The 25,454-nt window shown below is 38.8% G+C and overlaps 1 protein-coding gene across 1 annotated transcript; it reads right to left on the bottom strand.

Annotated features, from left to right (window-relative positions):
- Positions 1–16,189: 16,189 nt before the first annotated feature.
- ip6k2a (inositol hexakisphosphate kinase 2a) lies at positions 16,190–22,564 on the bottom strand. The gene is made up of 5 exons (XM_017712661.2): positions 21,905–22,564; positions 19,653–19,866; positions 18,558–18,730; positions 18,065–18,240; positions 16,190–17,673 (listed from the first exon to the last, which is right to left on the bottom strand). The coding sequence occupies exons 1-5, from the start codon at positions 22,122–22,124 to the stop codon at positions 17,020–17,022; spliced, it is 1,437 nt and encodes a 478-aa protein (XP_017568150.1). The 5' UTR covers positions 22,125–22,564; the 3' UTR covers positions 16,190–17,019.
- Between the last annotated feature and the right edge of the window lie 2,890 nt (positions 22,565–25,454).

Here is a 25,454-nt window from a genome sequence, read left to right as displayed (position 1 = left end):
ATGTGTATATTTTACACGTGTGTAGTAGAATACCGTTCTGAATAAATAAAAATCTTTTTAAAACCCATTTACGCAGTTTTCACGAATATTATGACATTCAACAATGTTTACTTATTTGTTAAGAAAAAATTAGGACGATTCTGGTGAATGAGATTTTCTTTGAGAGGACCTATGGATTTTTTCAGTGTTAAGTCTTTATTCCCCGGCCGGGCGACCGGGGTCCTCTCTGTGTGGAGTTTGCATGTTCTCCCCGTATCTGCGTGGGTTTCCTCTCACAGTCCAAAGACATGCAGTCAGGCCAATTGGACATGCTAAATTGCCCCTGGGTGGGTCTGTGTTTGTCTGTCTGCCCTGCGATGGACTGTCGACCTGTCCAGGGTGTATCCTGCCTTCCGCCCGAAGACTGCTGGGATAGGCTCCAGCACCCCCCTGCGACCCTGACAGAGAAGCGGCTTAGAAAATGGATGGATGGATGGATGGATGGATGGAAGTCTTTTTCTTTCTTCCAAAAGTTACGTTTTTGTAACTTTTTCGTCCCACCGGAGAATATGGTCCCTAAAAACCACCAGGGGGCATCACTGAGCCACAAAACGCCATGGCTCTCCGGTTCAGTTCGGCGTCCAGTCATTCAGTCTTCAGTGTTCAGCATATTTGCTCCAAGAAATATACAAATAACAGGCAAGCTGTAACTTTACATGTCTGTACAAGATGTACTGTATATGTAACTGTAGGCATTTAATATGTTTAAATAAAACAGATAATTTGTGGGTAGCATATAGCTCACTGAATATACACCATGTAGAAGACAGGCTGCAGCACTTGACACATCAGTGCATTATATAAAAAGAGTATTTTGCTCGGTGAGCAATCCAGAAGTTGTCCCTTTAATTTCACTTTGACATTCATACATAACTCTGTAATCCTGACTCTGATGATGCACACTGATCTGACACACTTGACCAATGACCCATGCACGGCTTTCATTTACACCAACTCAGACATGCAAAAACACACAAACATACTGCACACAGGATTTGTGAAGACACAAGCTCTACAAACATTCACTCCTGCAGTCACACACATAAACAAAAGGTGTGTGTGTGTTGGGATGTACATTTGTCTGCCCAAACAGAGGGCCAGTACACAATGGAAAAACAAATCTGACAAATAATTTCTTCTCACACACACACACACACACACACACACACACACACACACACACACACACACACACACACACATATATATATGTATTATGTATGTGTATGTATACATATGTATAATACAAAATTACTGTGTGAAATCTAAAACAAATGCAGAAATTTAAGCAAATTAATAATAAAAAAGGAAACACCAATGTGAAAATATACAGAAAAATATACACTTTTGCTGACAGATTTATTATTTATTTTTATACTGATTCTTGTCACAATTGATTTGTAGTTGTCCACACATTTTGGGCACTTCTAATTACACATTCTGTTTATTGTAATGAAAATAAGTGTCACATTCTCTGCAGACAACACACTTCTCATGTTAATGAAAATTTTAGTGCACAATTACTGTTCATTTTCTGAATGAAACAATTAAACACACACAAAGTGTGGCCTGTGCAAAAGTCATGGCAATACATGTCTTATTTTTATCCTATATGTTAAACTTCAGCAACTAAGTAGAAATTGTGCACTAAAATCTGTACTAAAATGTCATATTTAAGTTCTCTGTAGAAGATTTTCCACAAAATCAACAAAAAATGCAGTTTGATGGTGGGTGTTTAGACGACTGCTTGTGTAGGTATACAAAGGTATACATCAGTCCCTTGAATTCCCTTAAACATGTGTTATGTTGTTTAAGTGTTATTATTTGTTTTCAGTGTATATGTAAGGGGTCTGCAGTGGGGATAGCTTTATGAGTTGTTTGTGTCACTCGTCACTCGTCACTCGTCACTCGTCACAAAGACGAGAATGATTGCATCAAAATTGCTGAAAAGAACCACTACAATGGTAAATAACCCCTATATTTAATTTGCATAGATAGATAGATAGATAGATAGATAGATAGATAGATAGATAGATAGATCTCAGAATAGGCCATTTAGCATCAACATGTAGAGTTTGTCTAATTTGATTTTCATGGGGCCCTTGGCTCAAGGGGTCCCTAGACAGCTGCATATATTATATGTTACACATAATTACTTAGAAAATTAAATATAATGATATATTTAAAGAAATTAACTTAGTCAATTAAATGACAGAATTCCGTCTGTATCAGGTCTGATAAATCAGAGACACATGATCAACCCTACATATTCACTTAGTAATCAGCAGACAAATACAGAGCGTGGAGTGTGGGAGACTGATTACAGAAGCGCCCTGCACACTGTTAATTCGTGTTCCAGACTGGTGCATTTTCTTTCTTATTTTTAGAGGTGACCAAAATAACAGAAGTATGCTCAGTACATGGAGACCTGCAGTGAGTCACTCGGTCTGCACATAGAAATCAGCAGTACAGAGGACAGTCTGCTTCTCTTTAATGACTACGTAGAGAAAGCTATGTACTCAGATAAAGGGGAATCATTTCTCAGTCACAAAATAACACCAACTATTGACTTACTGTTTTTATAAGCCCTTTTCTAAAATTGCACTTAAATATTAAAACAGCCTATATTCTATATTTCTTGTATTTAATTTTTTTCACTAATAGTGTTTATCCAGTTTAAGTACCAAAAACAGCCATATTTTTATGTGACTTTTTTCCAACATCTCTTTATCTCTTAGAATTAAAGGGCTGTTTTTGTTACTTTGAAACTGTTGTAAATGTAAACAATTTATATTCTGACTGGCTACTTTGTTTTGTGCTTCATTCAAAAAGCAGTCCAGTCCAAAACATTCCTTATAACTTTTAACCGCATAAATGGGCAGAGCTAAACAGCTTTAGGCTGAAAATGAATATATATAAAAGCATTGGTTTTGTGACATCACAAAAACAAGAGTTAATTCAATATAAGTTGTCTTTGCAGTCATATATTTATTGAATGGCTGGGGAGTGAATGGCACATTTTGAAATGTTATCAATGTTTTATATACTATATCAAACTTTTTTGTTTCAAAACGGTGATGGAAATGATGATATAAGCCTTTTGATAAAACACTTATTATTTCTATGATGTACTTTATCTTAAATATCAGCTACTGCCTACGTGCCTACACACACACACACACACACGCACAGATTCAGAGGTCTTTGAATGAAGACTTGATGATGATGCTTTTTAGCATTAAATCTATTATAAATACACAAACAATAAAATGAAAGAATTAAATATTAATAAAAGCAAAAAATATTGGATTATATGTTTAATTCTATGAGAGCCCCCTTAATGTAAGAAAGCACTGTTCATATCAAAATGATAATGATTAATGATGAGCAATTAACAAAATGAATTTTATTTATAAAGCACTTTTATGACTGTATAATATAATAAATAAAATAAAATAAAATGAGAAAAGAAAAGAAAAGAAAAGAAAAGCTTCTGTCAAGTAGCATGTCATGTTGTGCTTTCAGTATAAAAGCTTCTGTAACCAAAAAGCCTCCCTGACCTGGGTTTTCAAATGCAACTGTTAAATAAAAGAAAAAACACATGAACAAAAAAACACATTGAACATTTTATAACATCTGACCCATTAAATGAGTAACTAGACCTTGCGGAAAGGTCAGTATCTGTAACCCAATGATTATATGCCTCATTAGCTTTTATGCATTTACAACATGTCTTAAATATTGAGGTCATCATTATGTGCATGTCCATTATATCATGTCTGCTACCAGTTTACCGCTCTCACCCACTACCCCTCAGCCGGAGTACTGCTGGATTATGTCTGCTCCGAGCTGCTCATAGGCCTCCAGCCAAACTCCCAGCATCCCCTGCACCCCCCCACCGCCCCCCCCCCCCCTCCACCCCAATCTACTATTGGCTAGAGCTGCAGGATGAGCGCATCAGTTATGTAAAGGCTACACTGACTCAGCTACGGTTTTCACACTGTCTTTAGGGGACAGCCGGCTGCACTGGACCAGCTCTGTCACTGCAGAGAATATTCAAATTAAAAAGGAGGAGAAGAGATTAAAGATTACGAGAGTTATGATAAAACTACATTTTGCAAACACAAGAAAGCTTGCACAGCATGCACGTGATACAGTTGCTTTGTTTAAGGACATCAAAGCCTCTCGTGGTTTGTGAGATAAAGGATTTTAACAATGTGATGACTCAGAAGCTATTTTGAGATTAGAGGCACATTAAAGAATCATCAGTGCTCTTTTGCTTCTACAGTGCAAGTTGGCAAATGAAATCATCTTAAATCTAATCAATGTATCTATTATAGCTCAGTCTGGCATTACTGAAAGAATATTACCCGAGGATTTCACCCATTTTGTGACATTTTTACATATTTTAGGTCACGTTATCAAGTAAAATGATCTTGTTTCATTAGTAGAAAATTTGACTGCCGAGCATTTTTCCTAAAAGAAGAAATTATCTGTCAATTGAAAAAAGAATAAAAATACATTTAAACAAGTAAAATGATCTACAATTAGGCTAAATATTCTTATAATATCTGCGTAACAGTCTCATAATGAGAAGTGTCAGATATATAGACTAGATTTAAGATGATTTAACCAAGAACCCATGTTGTGTGCCGTGTGCCTGAATTTTTAGTTTATTTTATTTAGTAAAATCTTTCATGCATAAGACTTAATGGTACATACAGAGCTACGAAATTACTTCTAACTCATACTTATATAGACAGACAACATTGCCTAATAGTGCTCTTATTAAACTAATTGAGAGATTGACTTTGACACGTGTTGACAGTGCAGTCAGTGGGTGCTGTCATGACAGTCCGCCTCAGTGCTGTATGGGAGAGATATTTACGTCAGACTGGCCGTTATATAAGTTTCTAAGTCTTGGCCTGGTTGTCTCTCTCTCACACGCTCTCTCTCTATGGTTGTGGTCAGTACTAAGGGGTATTCATGGCTCATGGCTAGGCACTGTCAGGGTCTGTCTATGTTTCAGCTCCAGTCAAGACCGGCTGGATCCTCTGGAACAAGAGGCAGCTTCAATTCTTCCTTCCAGTAGTGTCTGTTGACAGCATCACTTCTGAATGCAGAAATGTCACTGAACACTCTCTCTCATAAACACGGATAGCGTATATGTCCAAAAGTTAGTAGACACCTGTTCATGCAGTGTTTCCTCAGAAATCATGGGTATTAAAAGGGAGTTGTCCCTGCTTGCTGCAGAAACAGCCTCTACTCTGCTGAGAAGGCTTTATTCTAGATGTTGGAACATTGTTGTGAGGATTTGATTGCATTTGGCCACAAAAGCATTAGTGAGGTCAGACACTGATATTGGACGGTTAGTCATGGAAGAAAGTAACCTTGAAAACAGATACATTCCATCAGTTGTGTAATTTAGAATTGTTTAGATCTGAATTGACATCAAACAAAGAATTTAACTGAAATCTTTTATAAACATTTAAAAAATGGTCATTTGCAAAATTATGATTGATACACCGCTCAGCTAATCACAATTGTCTCTACACATTCATGTCAGGTGAAGAAACAAATCCTCAGAGCAAAATTGCAGTGAACTTTAAGTTGGTTTGACACAGCCATGCTATGGAACCCTAGGTGGTGGCTAAAGTGTTCTATGTTATCCTAGGTGGTTGCTAAGATGATGCTAGGCCATTGCTATGGAATCTCAGGTGATTGCTAAGGTGTGGCTAAGCTTTTGCTACGCTATCCAAAGTGGTTGCTAACGTGTTGCTTGGCTGTTGCTAGCTTATTCCAGGTGGTTCTAAGTTGATGCTAGTCCATTGCTATGGAATCCCAGGGAGTTGCTAATGTGTGGCTAGGTCATTGCTATGTTATCCCAGGTAGTTGCTAAGTTGTTGTTAGGCTGTTGCTAGTGAGACGAAAAAAAAAAGAAACAGAATAATAAAACGAAGTACAGAATTATTATACTAAGAAATGGTAATGAATGGTAAAGAAAAATATTGAGGAATGTATAAAGTCTGACACATGCTATCCTGAAATCTGTAGGATAATAATGTTTTTATTTCATTCTTGAAGGTTTCAGATGAATCTATGTAGAAGAGCACACACTCAAAATTATTAACAAAAGACTGGCTCTGAGGTCAGCTAAACTTTATCTGGGCTACTATGTTTGCTAAAAATCTGTTTTTAAATTTGATGTCTAATGATAATGTTACAGAACAAGGTTAGGATCAGTTCAGTAATAAAAACTTTGTGTGTTGCGAGAAATACTAATGCACTTGTTTACATGTTATTCTTTGAACTGTTTGATTAAAATCTGACTAGCTTTAATTTTAGCTTTAGCATTAGCTCATCTGAAGGGGCAGCTTCCATCACTAAAACCTTGTCCTTATTACGTATGAAAACTACTGCTTTAACTCTGAGTGGCTAAACAGTTTCCGTAGTTTGATTTTCATAAGCATTGCTTCCAGAGTCCATTTTTTGTTCACTGAAATCTATAAACATCAACAGCAGAAACAATGCACTGATCGCTTCTGCCTTCAACAACATATCAGTGCATTGAACACCATACAGCAGAGGTATTCAACATTCAGCACTGTTTGGCAGCTTAAACACACCCACTAAACCTGGTAATTAACTAATGAGTAAAAACAGGTGTATTTGAACAGGAAAATCATCAAACTGTGCTGGACTTTGCCCTCCATGATGATACAGCTTGTGTTTCAAGGTCAAAAATGGAATTTATTCTTTCATGACCATTTTCCAACTTTTCTTTATCCCTTAGAATTAAACACGCTGTTTTTTTGCTGTGCCCTTCAAGGTAATTATATGTAAATGAGCTCTATTCTGATTGGCTGCCCTGTTTTTCCCTCATTCAAAAAGCAGTCTGGGCAGAAATACCACCTATCACTTTAAAGTAAATAGGTTGGGCTAAATGGCTGTAGACTGAATAGGGGCATATTTGTAAATGCACTGGTTTTTGTGACATCACAAATGTGACTGATTTGTTAAATAATATATAACGCTCTTTCACTTCAAAACACCAAGGAAAATTTGTTGTTCTGTGATGTGGACCCTTTAAAGAGATCTGTGTCAGTCTGACTTTTGTCAACTTCTGTATTTTTACATCCATATGGAGACATGCCTTGCATGCAAGTGCAGTACAGCAGAAAAAACAACGGAACCAGACAGGCTTTAACACTTAAAACACTGGTGTACCAGGAAGACACAGGAAGCTGCAATGTTGTGGTCAGATTTTGTACGTCATTAGATTAGCTGAGAATTTTCAGAATTCTTGAAACATCAGAACAGTTTTAAATGTTCTTTAAATGTAGTTGACACAGACATATATATATATATATATATATATATATATACACATAAATCAGATCCTTGTTTCTACGCTCATTGTCCATTTTATCAGCTCCACTTACTATATAGGTGCACTTTGTAGTTCTACAATTACAGTCTGTAGTCCATCCGTTTCTCTGCATACTCTGAGTGGTGGTGTGTTAGTGTGTGTTGCACTGGACTGAATGGATCAAACACAGCAGTGCTGCTGGACTGAGAATAGTCCACCAACTAAAATATCCAGCCAACATTGTTCTGTGGGCAGTGTCCTGTGACCACTGATGAAGGCCTAGAGGATGACCAACACAAACTGTGCAGCAGCAGATGAGCTAACATGTCTGACTTTACATCTACATGGTGGACTGACAAAGTAGGAGTATCTAATGGAGTGGACAGTGCACGGCTGTGTCTGATCCACTCGTATTAGCACAACACACACCACCACATCAGTGTTAGTGCAGTGCTAAGAATGATCCAACACCCAAATAATACCTGCTCTGTAAGGGTCCATGGGGTCCTGACCACTGAAGAACAGGGTAAAAGTGGGCTAACAAAGTATCAGAGAAACAGAGGAACTACAGTTTGTAATTGTAGAACTACAAAAGGCACCTATATAGTAAGTCGAGCTGATATATACTGTTATACTGTTATGACTCTTAGGTATTTCCCATAGTTGTCTTGGTTTTCAGCAGGAACTGACATTGCAACTGCAGTGTTCTAGATTGACACACAGGTATTACATAATAAAAATCTTCAGTTTACCACATCACTGCACTGGAGGTAATTTGTGCTAACAAATAGAAAGAGGATTGTACAGCTGTGATACAAAGACAAGCATTTCTGCAGAGCAAAGCTGTGAATACACACTGGCCCATATTCTCCATATTCATCAATGAAAGGCTTTAACAGAGATAAAGGTTAAGAGGTTTATTCTTACAGTGCATACCCACAAACTATCATCTACCATAATCTTGTCTACTGAGATTGTAAACTGATCAAGAGGTATTGAAAAAAATGGACAGATTTGGTTAAACACACTCAGCCTCTCTCTGTGTTTATGTAAGCTACTGTGGAGTTGGTTGTCTGTCACTGCTGGTGCATGGTGAATTTAACCTGTCAGTTTAGGCAAGCACACAGAGCTGAGGCTTGCCTAAACTCTCAGAAAGGTTTTAAGAAGGGTGCCAGAAGAAAAATGGAATTCAACTGAGTGAAAAAGAGAGTAAGAGAAAACAAAGGTCACAAAGAGAAAAGACAACAAATGTACTTTCTAACAGTGTCTAAAAGGTCAGACCAAGAGTAGAAACAGTCTTACACAAACATTTGGCCACTCCTGGTCAAATTACTTGTTTTGTTGACTTTCTTTCTGTTGACTTTCCAAATAAATAGTAATTATGCATTGAAATGAGCAAAAGTTTGTTCCCTTTAGATGATATACTATATATTTATATATATATAAAGAAAGAAAGGAAGAAAGAAAGAAAGAAATCCCCATGTAATTTGACTGGGGTGCCAAAACTTTTGCATAGGACTGTATTTCACATTTCAGATTTATATAACTGTATAGTGTGCATTACTGCTGGAATACACTGAGTTGCCAGTTTATTAGAAACGTACCTCTCTACCGTGTAGTTATACTTATTGGCCATTTTACCTCCCCTCAAGGGTGCACTTTGTTGGCATTCAATCATTGCAGCTTATATGTTGCCGCACAATTTATCAGGCCCCTTCTAACCCATCCATCAATGGGAAGCGACCACAACAGGACCACAAAGCAGATATTAATGAACTATTATCAGCACAGCAATGACATCAACAAGGTAGTAGCATGTTAGTGTGTTGTGCTGGTACAAATGTATCAGACATCAATAACACTCTTTCAGTACTGTGTACTTGTAATGCTAAACAGGATAAATCATGAGAAGAGAACCAGGCTGCATCAAGAAACATTAACAATAAGAGTCATTAATTATTATATTTGCTGAGACTGAAAACAGATTAACACTGTTTACCATTTGGTTCCAGCTGTTCTCTGTTTCATAAACAGCAGAAACACAGTGAGGACGTGAGGTCAGTAGTCATAAGCAACCTTTTCTGAGCCAACTATTAGGAAAGAAATATAGAAATATTCACTATGGAACATAGTGTGCTCTATCAAATTGTATCACAGTGTGCCATAATTAATTGTACCACAACATATTGTATTGTATTATATTGTATCATAGCAAATCATGTTGCATAGTATTGTATCAGTGCATCATATTTTATCACAGTGTACTGTAATGTATTGTATCATATAATACATAGCACATAATATTATTTTTATTGTATCATAGTATATCTTATTGATTTATATCGTATCACAGCATATCATATTAATTTCTACTGTATCACAGCACATCATATGGTATGTATCACAGCATATCATACTGCATTATATTGTATCACAGCATATTGATTGTATTATATTGTATTAAACTGTATCACAGCATACTGATTGTATTATATTGTATCACAGTGTATTATACTGTGTCATACTTTATTACAGCTTATCATGTGTCATACTGTGTATTGTATCACAGTGTACCATACTAGATGGTATTAAATCACAGCATATCATTATATCATATTCTTTTATATTCTATCACAATGTATTGCATTGTATCAGATTGTATTATATTGTTTCACAGCATATCATATTTTGTCACAGCATCTAATATTGTATCACAGCATAATATACTGTATCATAGCACATCATACTGGGTTGGAATGTATCATTGTATCAAAGCACGTCCTATTACATCACAGCATCTTAGCAAGTTAGCATGTGACTAGTGTGTTAACTTGGGGCTAACATAGTTTGTGGCTAGAGTGTTAGCTACTACAAAGCACAAATTGCCTCACATATTGTACTTTTACTATATAAATATATTATTACTTTAACCATAAACCTAAAGAAATAAATCCATGTTTCAGTTAATGTGTCCTTTTGTGTGCATACTTTATTCACCCTCTTGCTCACTCACACACTTGCACTTATCCCCATTCTCTACTATGCCTGGAATGCAGCACTGTCTCTTACATAAGGAAACGTAAGAAGGATAAAACATGAATGTGTGAGTGTGAGGATGGGTGTGGCTGTGCGCTCAAGGACCACAAAGTATAAAGAGACAAAAGTAAATGAGCAACTCTACTGTGATCTATTCTGGGACACAATGGGAACAAAGCCAGTAGGTCTCACAGGATGAATGAATTACATGGGACCAAAATAGAGTAGAACTTTTAAACAATCCAGTGGTTATAATGGAAGACAAAGACTGTGCCATTTGCCATCTATTCCAGAACATGGATGTGTGCACTACACATATTGCATGGGGGTTAATTAGCGTATGTAGGACAACATGAGCCACAGCATCAGGGGAGGAAAAGGAGTAAAAAAAAATATGGCTCTGCTCTGTTGCCATAGAGACTTTTTCCTCTGTTACGAAACAGGTCTACTTTCCACAGCAACCTGAGACTGAGCAAAGATGCTGTACAAACACACACGCATGCATGGAAGCATACACTCCAACACAAGCAGAATCAGCTCAACAACTGATGGCATAGAAAGGCCCACTAACCCTCCTGAAATATGGTTATATCAGATGAGAGATGAGCCAAAGGAGCCCAGTGGCACCATAGAGACTAAATCTCTAAAGCAAACACGTACTATTTAAACTCACTCTCATCTAAGCCCATCCTAAAACACATAAGCTGCAGTCTCATGTGGCCTATGGAACGGTTAAGCCTGCTGAAGCAGCTGCTCAATAGCATGAGAGCTTTCCCCTATTTGCCCCACCCGTGATGGACACTGTGGATCAGTAATGAAAATACAAAGGGATAGAAGTGTTATTTGAGGTTATAGCTGCTCTCAAGCAGAAGGACTGAGCAATGTTAATATGTGTGCAAAAGATTAATGCAGTACTTACCAAGGGCCTAAATGTGTAAGAACAAATCTAGTGGACATAAATGACTTTAAAAAGATTTTGCAATTACAATTGTTTCCAAAAACATATAGACACCTCTTCTAATTAGCGACTTTCAGGTGCATCAATTACTGACACAGGTATTCACTTGTGCACACACAACCTGTAGAAGCATTGGCAATAGAATGGAACGCTTTAGAACAGCCACACATGCAATGCAAAGCATCAGCTACAGAAGTATAAAGGTCCCAGCGTTGGCCTGTGGAGCAGTGGAACTGTTTCTCTGGAGTGATGAATAGTGAATGAATAATGAGCTCCAGTATAATTGGGTTGAGTTGGAGTGCCGTTTGTAATCCAGATCTTATCATCCAGCATCAGTGCCTGACCTCACTAACGCTCTTGTGGCTGAATGCAATCAAATCTCATACCAGTGTTAAAAATGAAAACATTTGCATTGTAATTAAATAGCACATATCCTTTTTTAAATTTTTTATTGTAAATAAAAAGAGTGCAATGATGTGCAAATCACTTAAACCCTATATTTAAATGATAATAGTATTAAGACAACATATCAAATATTGAAACTGAGAAATTTGACTTTTTTTGAAAAATATATGGCTATTTTGAATTTGATCCCAGCTACAGTTTAAAAAAAGTTGGGACAGGGCACGTTTACCAATTTGCGTCACGTTGCATCACCTCTTCCTTTACCAACACTCTGTAAGAATTTGGTAACTGAGGAGACCAATTGCTGAGCTATAATGCACCAAATGTTTTCAGTAGCAACAGGTCTGGACTGCAGACAGGCCAGATTAACATCCAGACTCTTATTACGGAGCAATGCTGTTGTAATAGAAGCAGATTGTGGTTTGGCCTTATCTTGCTGAGTTAAGCAAGGCCTTCCCTGAAAAAGACGTCATCTAGATGGCAACATATGTTGCCAAAACATGTTTATGCAATTCAGCATTAATGGTTTCTTCACAGATGTGCAAGTCACCCATGCCATGTGTACTAATGCACCCCATACCATCATGAATACTGGCATTTGAACTGTGCACTGATAACAAGCTGGATGGTCTTTTGCCCGGAGGATGCAGTGTCCAAGATTTCCAAAAATAATTAAAATTTTTGATTTGTCAAACTACAGGACCCTTTTCCACTTCTCCTCAGTCTATCTTAAATGAGCTCGGGCCCAGAGAACGCAGTGGTGTTTCTAGATTCTGTTTATATATGGTATCTTCTTCTTTATCTGCATAGTGAAGTTTTAACTTGCATTTGTTGATGAAGTAACAAACTGCATTCACAGATAATGGCTTTCAGAGTGATTCCTAGGTCCATGCAGTGATTTCTACTACAGAATCATGTCTGTTTTCAATGCCATGCCATCTGAGGGTCCAAAGATCTTGGCCAGCCAGTGTTGGTTTTCAGCCTTGTCCCTCGCAAACAGAGATTTCTTTGAATTTTTAAAAATCTTTTAATAATATTATATATTGTAGAAGATGAAATCCCTAAGTTCTTTGTTATTTTACATTGAGAAATGTTATTTTTGAATTATTGCACAGTTTGCCTGCGCAGTCATTCAGAGTAGTGAACCCCTTCCCATCTTTACTTCTGAAAGACCCAGCCTTTCAGGGATCCTTTTGTTATACCATTGCATTACTGATCTGTTGCCAATTAACCACCAGGTTGTTTTCCAGCATTTGCATTCTAGCATTTGCAATTTAACCAGTCTAGTGTTACCCCATTCCAACTTTTTTGAAACATTTTGTGGGATCAAAATAAAATGGACATGCATTTAAAAAAAATAATAATAAAATTTTATTTACATGCTGTCTTTGTACTATTTTAATTTGTGTCTAAATGATGAAGACATCAAGGCTTTGTGTTTATATTTACATTTTGTACAGCATCCCAACTTTTTTGGAAACAGGGTTTGCATTTTTTATATTTCACTTGTCATAATTGGTCATAATTCATTTTTTAAAGACCATTTTCCAGCATCTTTTTATCCCTAACAAATAAACAGGCTGTCATCACTGTGCCTTTCTGACATCAGACAAAGGAGCTGTGTTCTGATTAGCTGTCCTGAGGTCAAACATTCCTTAGAACTTCAAAGTGAATGACTGGCTGCTGTAGGTTAAATAGGTGGATAATTAAGCAATAGAACACGAGAGGGAGTGTGTTATCGCCGAAATAACATCACGGCTATGATTTGGTCACAGGCACGAGCCAGGCGAAAACATGTTTTAATGTTAGCATTTCCTTCCGCCAAATTATAGCAGGTAGTTCTCCAGCTCCTGACACTTAACCCTGAAACTGTCATTACCGCTGAGCTTTTTTTTATTGCTGCAGTTTTATGGCTTAGTCCGATTTGGTCTAACTCTGAAGATGAGACTACATGTTTGGTGAATGGTATTGGGTTCATTTCTGCCAGGTTCTTCAGGTTGCTTAGCTGTTCTTCTGTCACAGCTGCTGACTGAAAAGCTGCTCAGTGGTGATGACAGCTTGGGAGTTTAGTGTAGTCTCCTCTTCAGAGGCTGACCAAATCGACTGTCGGCCAAATGTGATCTTAAAAGTATCCATTTTCTGTTTGTGGCAAAGTAAGAAGTAAAAACTTTCAAATGGCTTGAGAGTCTCCTACAAATGTCAAACTTGTTGCTTGGCATCGGCGTCTCAGCGGAGTGATACAGTGTTTGTGAAAAGCCCTGATGTTAAGGCGAATATCAGCATGGTTAGAATGCTTCTCGACCAATCAGCTTGCGTGGTTGGAACTAACTGTTGTATAAATGTAAATAAGTTGTTTGTGACATCACAGAAGCAATGTATTCAAAACAAACTGATCTTGCAGCCTATTTTCCATATATGGACTGTATGGAGTGGGGAGTGAATGGTACAGTTTGAAACAATGTTTACAAAAGACTCATTATGATTGCTTTATTTAAAAAAAAAAAAAAAAAAGCAAGGGAAATTCTGGTTTCCATATGGTCCCTTTAAAAAAACTGTATAACTGTATAATATAAAGTTATTGCAAATGATCTACAATAAAGCATCCACTCCTCACTTTGTGATTTAACCATGTTTTTTAAATTTATCATCTTACTTTTAAAAATAGAAAATTAAAAATATAAATTTTCAGATCAGGCTACTGATTAAAAAACACTCAGCACATCTGCTTTCGTATGAGGATTAATTCTCAACAGCAACTGTCAGGATAAGAAATATAATTTCTACAATATTGAGGGAGTGAGTGGGCAGGCATTTGTTTTCGTATTTTAGCTCTGTGATGGTGTTCTCAGGGATAAACAGTCTCATTGTTCAAAAGTTTAAAATCCCTGTTTTCAATACTAAAAAGTATGTCATGGCGAATGACTCTATAACTATACTTCTTTTATTCTGCAAATTCTGTATAAAGTGGTAATTAAGTGAATTTTTGGACACATCCAGAATGACAAACAGAGCTAAAGATGATTTCATGCTAATTAAAAAAGCTATAAACATCAAGAATGACATTTTCATCAGAAATAATGCCAAGAATCCTTATATTTGAAGTGATCACAGCAGTGAATAAAATTACTACAGAATTACAAAATTACTTATCCTTTAATATCTACTTATGTTCCCATATAACTACACTATATAAGCCATTAATAAGCAAACTTATGAGAAGTGCTTCCAAATGTTTGAATGGAGTGCATGGACAATCGGCAGCATGGTAGTATAACTGAAGGTCACAGTCTCTTACCTCACAAGGCTCTTCTTCATGCTCTCTTTTCTCACCGTTTAACACTGCTAATTAATCTACCCAACATGTTGTAAGATCTCATTACCTAAACAATGTCATCTGATAGTCTGTGTTATACAGACCCCTTCCATGTTGAGAAAAGATTTACTGACTAGGTGCTCTGGTTTTGGTTTGACAGCAGGCTTCTCGTAGCTTAGGCCATGACTGCTTCACAAGAAATTGGCCCTAATTGCAATCTGAAAAATGACACAAGCAATTGTGGCTAATTACCCGTTTTTATCAGTGACAGCTACTGCTTTAATACCACAGGATCCCAGTTGTAATGAGGTAACCATCCTCAAATAGTTTCCAGTCTAATCAACTGCGGAATTCTTTAATCCTTCATTACTTCTCTGGCAGCAGCCTTAGCGTGCCCCCTCTAGTGCATGTGGGCCAAAGCAATTCGCCAGAGTGGTTAACCGCTGATGTGCAACAAGCTACTGGAACTGCGTGATGAGATCACAAGACCAGAGAAGGCACCAGTGACAACACTGGCGCACCACTCAAGCCACAGGCAATGCAGATTTCACAAAGCTTATGAGGAAGAAGAAATCAGATCTACAAAAAACTCTATCAATTCAGCTAGTAAACATTGTTTCTGACTCCTAATTTCACACGGAAGGATTTTGAATCTTGTTTATGTAACAATACTGACTCAAAAAGTAATTTAGCATTGTCAGTTCCTTTTTCAATTAATAAAAAGATTTTTGGGGATGAACTGTAAAGAATATAAGCTTTAGGGACACACCAATATGGTATTTGTGGACCACTGCCAACATCTGATATTTTGCATGCACTTTTCTGCTAATGCGTATACAAAAACAATAAAAAGGTAGAATTTGGGACTATATCAAACTGGATTAGCATTGCTGAGAAACAACGTTTACCTCTGTAGGATTAGTAAAGCAGTAAAAGGAGTGAAATTCACCCATTTTAATACAGTAGCCTAGGATCATCTAAAACATTCGATCATCAAGCTTCCCTAATAAAATTCCTTTTCCTGACATGCAGGAATGTATGTTGCATCAGAAAAGAAAGCCATAATAAATTCAGCATTTAATAAAAAGCAGTTTTATTTGACCTCCAACATACTCTTGATAACACAGATATCTAAGAGAGGTATCTGAACATGTCAAATATTTATTAATATCATTATTATAACATTAACATGGAATGTCATCTTTCAGCCTTAATTCATGTTTTTAATTTGTTTTTTAGTTTATTTAAGAAATACAGTATGTCAAATAAATAAAGCTCTATTAGAGTCTTTGTATGTCTCTACTACCTAATTGAATATAGTTGTCTCTTTTCAATAGGAAAAAGAGCGAGGGTGATCGTTTCTGAATGCCACTCAGAAGTCTTTCCTCGTACCACTTTTGCTCTGAATCCAGAGTGAGCAAATATGAGTGCAAGCTGTGGCTCTAGACACTTCTTTTGGAATGGGGTTGGGACTGGAATCAGTTTTTTTTTTGTGTATATTTTTTTCTGTAAGTCCACAAAGAAAGTGCAGGGACATGAAACTTTTAACAGTAGAGAAGGATAACGTGAGGAAGGCTACTAGTCTTTGAGTGAAGTAAACAAACCGCTGCCATGTCCTCAATGTTAGCCACTTCAACCCTTTTTAATCCTCTGTGCACACAAAAAACAAAAAAGTAACAAAAACACCAATGAAAGACACAAATGGACCTGCCAAGTTCTTAGCCACATTAATTTCCAATTCAAGAGGGCTGAAGGTATTGAAAGAACTAGAATGAGAACAGAAAGAACAAAAAGAGACAGACAGTAGAAACTCCCATGGCCCAAGCCCACAGTCTGTGGTGTGCTTGGGAGAGCTCAGCGTCCATTGCGAGACTGAAAGACAGAGACCCAACAAGAAGCTTAATCTGTGCTGTGGTCCTCTAGCTGTGAAATGATGGTGATGAGGTTCTGTAAGCCAAAGATGTAACCACTGTCCTGGCCCTCGTGGACCACGCTATCCTCCCTGTAGTGTCTGCATGTGGTGTGGGCAAAGTCAATCATGCGCACGTCCACCACGGGCCCAATGTCCAGCCTGGTGCCCCGGCAACTCACAGCAGAGTTACTGCTGCTTCCTGCACTACTGCTGATGGCACTGCTGCTGCTGCTAGCACTGCTGCTGCCTCCAGCCCCTGCAGCACTGCGAGGGAACCCGAATGCACCTCCTTCCTCTTCTTCTTCTTCTTCTTCCTCCTCCTCCTCCTCCTCCTCTTCCTCCTCCTCCTCCTCCTCGTCCTCTTCATCTGAGAGGCCTTCTTCAGGGGAGCGGCGGGAGCGGGGGGGATCTCCATCATAGATGATGAGAAGGGAGCTGGAGTAGAAGCGGTAGCTCTCACATGCCTCCAGAGCCGCCTGCATCTCACGTAGCCTCCGCAGGACCGGTGACAGGAGCTCAAGTCTCAGCCGTCGCCCGTCATGGAAGAACTGGAACAGGGCCTCCTTGAAACCAGACAGGGTCAGCTTGCGGCCATGGTACTTGTTCATGAACATGAGCTGGCCTGAGGCAGACTGATAGACCTGTATAATATTTGAGAGAAAAAAGGGTCAAGTGATTTACTGGTAACTAAAAAGCATGAACAAAATTCAAGCTACTACTACTATTTCTTGTCCATTTTAAAACAAAACAGTGTTCCTTTGCGTATCCAGCACCAAATAAGCAAGCAAGTATACATAATGGTGGCTAGAAGCTTCCCTTACTAACTATATTAGCTGTGTAGCTCAAGTACACAAAGAAACTGCAGACACCAAACATATCTTGTGTGACTAAGAAGAACATTTTGTAAATTTGATCTCTGGTAAAAAATATCACCTTATGCAAATCAGTTTACATTCACAAATAAACAAAAAACTCACTCTATGGATTCCCTGTCAAAACAGTGGCCCTCACACCACAATAGTGTAAGCTGACCTGCATGCCACAGAGGCGGACTCCAATGCTGGCCGAAGTGCTCTGCTGGCACTTGCGAATCTGCACAGCTTTCTTCTCCTCAGAAGCGTCATCCCCATGCTGCCGTGTACCCATTTTCAGATCTAGAACGCACGGGACTCTGTGACGCCATGTTAGGTTCTCCAGCAAGATAAACTCTGAGAGGGGGCTGAGTCAAGGGAAACAGACTCCAAGGACTGGCACATTAATTAGAAAGCCAGCAAACTGGTTAGTGTTCCATTTGGAATCATCATTCGGAATTCACAATATCAAGCTTCTACAGCATTATCATACATTTCCATAATCAGCATGTAACAATAGGGTCTAAACTTTCTAGACTTTCTCTTATGAATTTGTTTCATACAAGAGAATTTAAATTTCATTTTCAATGTGAAGGCTCTCAAGGCAACCACAGTGACAAAATCTCAACCTGAAAGCATGAGTTCTTTTTAGCTAGGCTGCAGCTGAAGGATACTGTACTGGTTGCGGTGCTTGGCGTTCTCTTTCATTCTCTGCAGGTGCTGCTGGTGGCACTTGAGGCTCCAGGGGTTGTGCTTGAACTGAGGTCCCGCTGCATTGCTTCTCTCCAGGCTGTAATAGAGTACCTCAGCCTGCTGGAACCACTCCAGCTCCTCCTCACGCTTTAAACTGGGCAACATGGGGGGTGTTAAGAGGGAGAGGGAGAGAGACACACACATTACCATCACTGAAAAAGTCAAGGTGGTTATACATGTTTCTATATTATTGTCATGGTGGCTAAAAGGACAACCATTGGTGAAACGGTCCACAACCTAGTGAAAACTAACAACGACATGTTTTGCAAACCTTTTTAAAGCTGCCAATCTTTTTGTGAATGCTGCTAAATGAACTCCAGACTTAAAATAAGGAAACAATGTGCGCATTCCAAGGATTCTATTACTCAGTGCTTGTACAAATGTCTTGAACATTCATTAAATGTTCTTCAAACCAGTGATTTCCCTACATTAGGAATAAAGTGCTGATCTCTCACAGATATCACTACAGCCTAAAATTATTTATTAGAGCACAGCATCTCTCCTTTACAACTCAGTACTAATAACTTTCCAAGTTAGTTTTTAGAAACAAGTGGAGTAGAGCTCTCTGGTGTTGGAAAAGCTTGGGTTAGGTAAACCAGCAGAGACAATTGAGACCCAGGTCATGGCAAGATAAGATCCAGAGAGCTGAGCTGTGCTCTCGTTATATAACCTTCAGCATTGACCCATCGATAATGACAAACGGACAAGCTTCGAGGAGATGTAGGCATATGTACCTGTTCCAGCTTGGTGCTCTGTGGGCCACTGGCTCATAATGAGCATGTCACACTCTTATTATGTCAGCAGGACAATATAAGCTGAAGAACAGTTGGACAAAGGTACAGGCTGTCTTGAGTCACATTACTTCTGTGCCTTGGTACTAGTGTGAAACCTCCAGATGCTTTTGCTTTTCACCAAAATGTGCCCACATGTAAATTAGGACCGAGGCGTTCCAATTTACAGGCTCATTTACAGTGAAAGGTGCTTCGGTACGTAATAAAGTATAACGCTCAATGTACCTTTTGTCTTTGTCCTTGCGTGAATGTCTGGTTCTGTCCTTGCTATAGCCTTCATTGTCCAGCAGCATCTTATTGGACCACTTCATCTTGTTCTTGGGTTCCAGGTCAGCTGAGGGGTCCACGTTTTCCAGATCCCCCAGCTCACTGTGTAGAGGATAGGCAATGAGACACAGATTCCCCTCCTCGTCCTCCTCAAAGCTCACTGATACCACCCCTACAGAGAAGCAAGAGAGAAAAGGGAGAAAGGGGGGGAGAGGGAAGGAAAAGTTAATTTCAAGAACCAGGCAAAAAAAAAAAAAAAAAAAAATTTCACTTCATCTTTTTGTAGAATGTAGTCAGAGATCCCAGCTCAAAAATAGGCAGTCTGGGAAATCTTCAGCACTTCTTACCCACTGCACTCTTTTTTTGTTCTTAAAACTTTCCAGCGTTTTACAAAAGTTACAGAGCCGACAGCACAGCCTTCGCCTAACCTGATAGAGATCAGACAGGTCCACACAAATAGAGAATGGGAGAGAGATATGTGCAGAAAGCAGAGTAACAAGAGGGCGAGAAAGAGGAACAAAGACAGCCAGGGTAGGGGAGAGAGAAAGGGCAAAGGAACAACAGAGCTACAGTACAGATGCGATTTCACAGCATCTGAATAAGCAAACACATGTTCTTAACTCAAAGGAATCATTAAGAAGTAAAAAACGCAGACCACTAAGAACGGACACAAGACTTAAGACAAAAAAACCCAAATTTATTTTTTTATTTTTTTTTTAAATCAGCATATATAAAAATAGCAGTAGGGAAGTATGTATCAAATGGACCTGTTACAGCATCATAAAAGCATTTCATATACATCACATTCAAAATTTTGAGACAAACATAACAGATAAAAACTTCACTTATACAAAGGACATCCCACCACTGTATTTAATAAACATGTTGCTACTGTTTATCATAAAAGGGGGGGGACATCACAAGAGAAATGGAGGCAGTACTTGGAGAATTATAGAAGAGGACACTTTTTTTAAAAGTCCAGATCCAGAGAGGTGAATTCTCATTCTAATCAGTCCAATAATTTCAGTTTACATCCCATGTGTTACACTTTATACTGAATTGTGTGTATGAGAGAGGAAAGACCTAAACACAAGATAAAACACTAAGAGAGTAGGTATGTAAGAGAGACTAAAGAGCAGTGCAATCAAAAATGTGCCCTCTTAACTACAGTGATTTTAAATGACACAATAAGGTAGACATTCCACATATCATTATTGCATTAAGAGATGTACACAATCTGAGACTTCCAAATACTTGAACATTATGGCACACATTATCCTTCCAAGAATAAAAATTCTAGAACCTGAAAAAATATGCAACAACAGGAGAAACAAATCTAGGAACTGAAAACAGTAATGTACGAGTTCAGATGGATATTAGTCAGCAACTTCTGAATTTTCAGCTTGCATTAGCAAATTACTCTGTTTTTAACTCTGTCTTGTCAGTACGTGACTCTTGAGTCGCATGTCAGAGTGAGCTGCTCACATCCTCTGCTAACAAAAACTAAAAAGAGGGTGGTCACAGCTGTTGATCCAAGGGTCTCGCAAATATGACCTTCCAAGACGACCACGTAGGGACAGGGATACATCATCCAGCTCCATTTTAAGAGGACGAAGTCCAAGCTTATTAGCCGTGACTGAAACGACTCTTGAAACGTACCTTTCTTTTCCGACAGACCACAAAAATAATACAGATTATATCTGCCTCAGTGATCAACCTGAAAATCAGGCCTACCTTCTCCTTCAGTGTCCAGTACATCACAACATCAGAGTTTTCCCAGCTCCACTTATGGAAACCCATCTGTCGCGTTTCCTCCAATCTAACACGAGTTATATTATTAGCTAATAAACAAATCGTTTTGGGGTTTGTTGATGTTTGTTAGAAGTAAATGGAATTAAATTAATTTAACTGTACAGCGCAGATGGAATACAGCACTGCAGCTGGGAAACTGCAACAAACACACAACATTGAAAACGGCGCCGTCTTGTGGACAGCTCCATTAACACGCTCACGATGCACCTGGTCTTCGTTCACGATGCTATTTAGCGTAAATCTTTAATAAATACACAACGGATCTCACTTTACCAAAAAGAAGAATATCCTTACCGGTCCACTACATGAGAAATAAAGAGAGATGGGGGCTAGAAATGAATGTTAGAGAAAGGAACTGAAAGAGGCCGGGAGCTAGCCGGCTAGCCGCTGGCACCTACCTCGGTACTGCGGGGTAAACTTGCGCATAGCCGCGGGGAGACTCTTGTAGAACTGGTGCTCCCGGGGGATGAGCGGCTTGCAGATGGTCTGCTCTCCGAAGCGGAGCACACATGAGTGCCCCCCCACCTGGTGCACGAAGGGCTCAAGCAATACACCTTTGCCCAAATAGAGCTGCTGCTGCTGCTGCTCGGTCTCCATCCCCTCGATGGCTGGGCTCATCCTCCGCGGGCATTAAGGCTTCGCACTCGGCTAGAGCGGCACGGAGTGGACGCTGAGACGCGGGGAATCCAGCACAAGAGAAAGAGGAACGGAGAGGAAGAAGAAGGAGAGAGAAAAAGGGAAATCTGCGTCGTCTAGCTAGCCTTCTGTCTGGCTTTACTCGACTTCTTGTTTGTTAAAGGTACAGCGACGAGCACGGCACTGCGGGGAAGAGAAGAAAAACAGGAAGAAGACCGACAGACAAAAAAATGCAAGTGAGAAAGGTGTTTAAATCCAGGCTTTTTTCTTTGCACAGCACCAAGGTCGTTTTCAGAGCTTTATCAGTGAGGCTTTTTATTGTAAAACGTTAAAACGCCTGAAAAACCGTTTGCAGCAGTAGAAACGTCTCGCGCTGCCTGCTCGCGTACCGAGCTCTGTGACGTTCGATAACTGACTCGCAGCGCTGCGCTCGACAAATAAAAATGGAACGGCCGGAGCCGTGACCCCGCCCCTCGACACGAGAACCAATCAGAGACTCAGAAAGGGCGTTGGGTGGCAACCAGCTGAGAGAGCAGCAGGCAAACAAAGGGAGGTAGAGAGAAAGAGAAAGAGGAAGAGGATGGGGGAGGGGATGAGGAAGAAAAAGCAGCATAAAAGCGGAGGAGGGGGACGCAGCTGTGTTTCTAATCGGACATGGAGGTGTTGAGGGGGGAGAGTGAGGGGTGAACGTGGTACAGTAGCTGTTTAAAGGCATGTAGGAGCTGTAGAACAGGTGTAAACATGCGAATAGACTTTGGAAGTAAACACCAGAGAAGCTGTGGAATGTTACAGGTTTCACTCGACAGGTGAAACCAGATTTATCAAGCAGGTGGACAGCAGCGTTTAGAAATGATTGAGATAAAAATACTTCTCCTCATGGAAATATTGCAGATCCATGAAAGAGTAGTCAAGAGAGTATTACAGAAAAAAATAAAATATAGGGATAAGTATAGATGAAGAGTCTACAGGCCACAGTAGAATAAGGCCGTAGCTACAGCTCTAAACCATGATTTAAACTAGTCACAAAAAGTCCTGATTCAAGAAAGTCTGGTAATGCCAGTAGCCACTGATGAATCAGAGCGAGAATATGGACATGTGAGGATGGTGTTAGCTAGGTGTTGTCTTACCATAGGCGGCCGGCTTGACTTTAATCTCTTTAATCCAGTATGCTGGAATTCACCAGTGGAAAAATGGGCCACGGGAAACAAAATGGGAGTTACTACTGTACATGGCAGAGAGCTGCCAAGCCTAAACCTGTCAGATATTGTAAGAGAATCCATTTCAGATCAGTGTGAAAATGCTTGTAGTCTAAAAGTGCTTGAGTACATGAGTGGTTTTTTTTGTTGTTGTTAATCTCTTACAAACAAGGCTACTGGCAAGTAGTCAAACCACTTATAAATCAGCTCTACCAGGTTCTTGGCAGATGTGTATTGAGCACAGCATCATTAAAAGTTAAACCGTGCTGATATATCACAATTATTTTATGTTGCTTTGAAAACAAATCGATCTGACATCCTAAAGATGCACATACAATGACTGTCAAAGAAATAATAATCCCTGCAGTTAGTAAGAGCAGGTGCTGATGAATACAATGAGAGTGAAAAATCTGAAATATGTTCTTTTTTATAAATGAATTTCTTCTGAATTCCCCTCAACTGCCTCTCCAAAAGGGAAATAGGCTTCAGTGAAATTTATATTTAATTTATAATATATTTAAATAATGTCTTTATTGACTTTTTGACTAAATGATAAAATACAAATTAATACACTCATGTAATAAATTTGTGTTTTGTTAGTTTTTGAAGTGAAAAGAAGAAACACAACATCTGCAGCAAACTTTTAAAATATTAAATTTTTCTTCAAATACTAACGCATAGTTACAGTATATTTGATTAAAAAGAAAAGAAACTAAAAGTGGTACATACAAAAGTTTAGTCAACTTACTAAGTCAGTACTTTTGGCAGATATCACAGCTTGCACACTTTTCTCCAAACCCAACTTTGGTGACCGAGGCCAAAGAATTCCACTTTTACTTGATTCGTACACGGCACTTGTTTCCAAAATGTCTCTGAGTTATCTTAATGTTGTTTTACATACTTAATGTTGACCTTTGTGATTATGTCACAGGTAACATTTCCTTCTGATGGTCCTTCCTGGTAGATCATGTTTGTGTAAGTAATACTGCACAGTGGAATGGTGCGCCACCACTCTTGTGCCAGCTAAAATTTCCTGCTGTCTCTTACCTGCCATTTCTTAAAGAGATTTTGGACAGTGGAAATTGTGAGCTGGGACCGCTATCATACCGTGTCTTTTAATAGCTTTTCCCTGCTTCAATTAGGCTTCAGGTAAGCATAATTTAGCTTCATTTTCAGGCCTTCAGGCAGCTGCTTAGTGGAGTCCAAGGTTTGAAGAGTCAGAGAATTTATTATGCTCTGGAATTGTCATTAACTAACAATTCCTGATGACAGTTCTTGATCTGTCTAACCAGGCCCATTTAGTCAATTAATGCCTAATGCGCTAATTAGGTTCTGAGACTTTAAAACTAGAAGGGCTGTCTGAATTTCACTGTAAAAATCAACCAACTGTGAAATTTTTTGCATACTTTTGCATGTAACTGTAATCTGCATAGTGTACAGAAAATTCTCTTCCCTGTTCCTGTTCTTTTCCACCACAAAAATAAAACACCCCACCTTCCAACCCAACCTTCACTCTCTCTCCCAGCAGGCTATACCTTCACTATTCCTTTCGATGAGAAAGTCTGCAAAAGTGTTGTAGTACTCTCTGCATTAGGAACCAGGATATCTGGGGTTAGCCTGTTATATCTCACAGAGTCACTGTTATATATGATATATATGTTCCCATACATAAACTCAGCATAGATTTAAAATAGAATTGAGAATTCAAGTAGTTTATTTTTCTTCCAAGTCAAAGTATACAGTCTGTTTTGAAATAACCTAGGAAAATCACTACATGCCAGCTTTTTCATCTGCTTCATCTGTGTGCAGACGGGGTCAGCCCTGTTATAAAACATATGATTGTGATTCCACCCACTGTTGAAGCTTTATCTGATCTAGTCAAAGGTTTATCAAAGATATCAGTGAAAAAAGCTGAAAATGTGCCATGTAAGTCTTTTATCGTTGAATTTTCTTAGTAAAGCGTGTCTTCACTGACAAAGGGCAGAGTACTAAGGAGAGTATGAGAGAGAAATGGGACCAGGAACCAGTCCAAACCATGTGGAATAAGGTTGAACATCAACTTAATCGCTCATGAAACATGACAGAGGAGAGAGCAAAGTCTCACAACCTGAATGAG

The sequence above is a fragment of the Pygocentrus nattereri genome, chromosome 26 (genome assembly GCF_015220715.1).
Source record: "Pygocentrus nattereri isolate fPygNat1 chromosome 26, fPygNat1.pri, whole genome shotgun sequence".
Lineage (NCBI taxonomy): Eukaryota > Metazoa > Chordata > Actinopteri > Characiformes > Serrasalmidae > Pygocentrus > Pygocentrus nattereri.
Note: the sequence above shows the minus strand (reverse complement) of the source record. Positions and strands in the feature narration are given on the sequence as shown.

Excerpts from the sequence above, each read along its gene's own strand:
- ip6k2a (XM_017712661.2), bottom strand. The coding sequence starts at position 22,124 with ATGAGCCCAGCCATCGAGGGGATGGAGACCGAGCAGCAGCAGCAGCAG. Across the intron at positions 19,867-21,904 it reads GTTTACCCCGCAGTACCGAG|GGGTGGTATCAGTGAGCTTT; the intron begins GTAGGTGCCAGC and ends GCTTCTCTGTAG. Across the intron at positions 18,731-19,652 it reads CGCAAGGACAAAGACAAAAG|TTTAAAGCGTGAGGAGGAGC; the intron begins GTACATTGAGCG and ends CATGTTGCCCAG.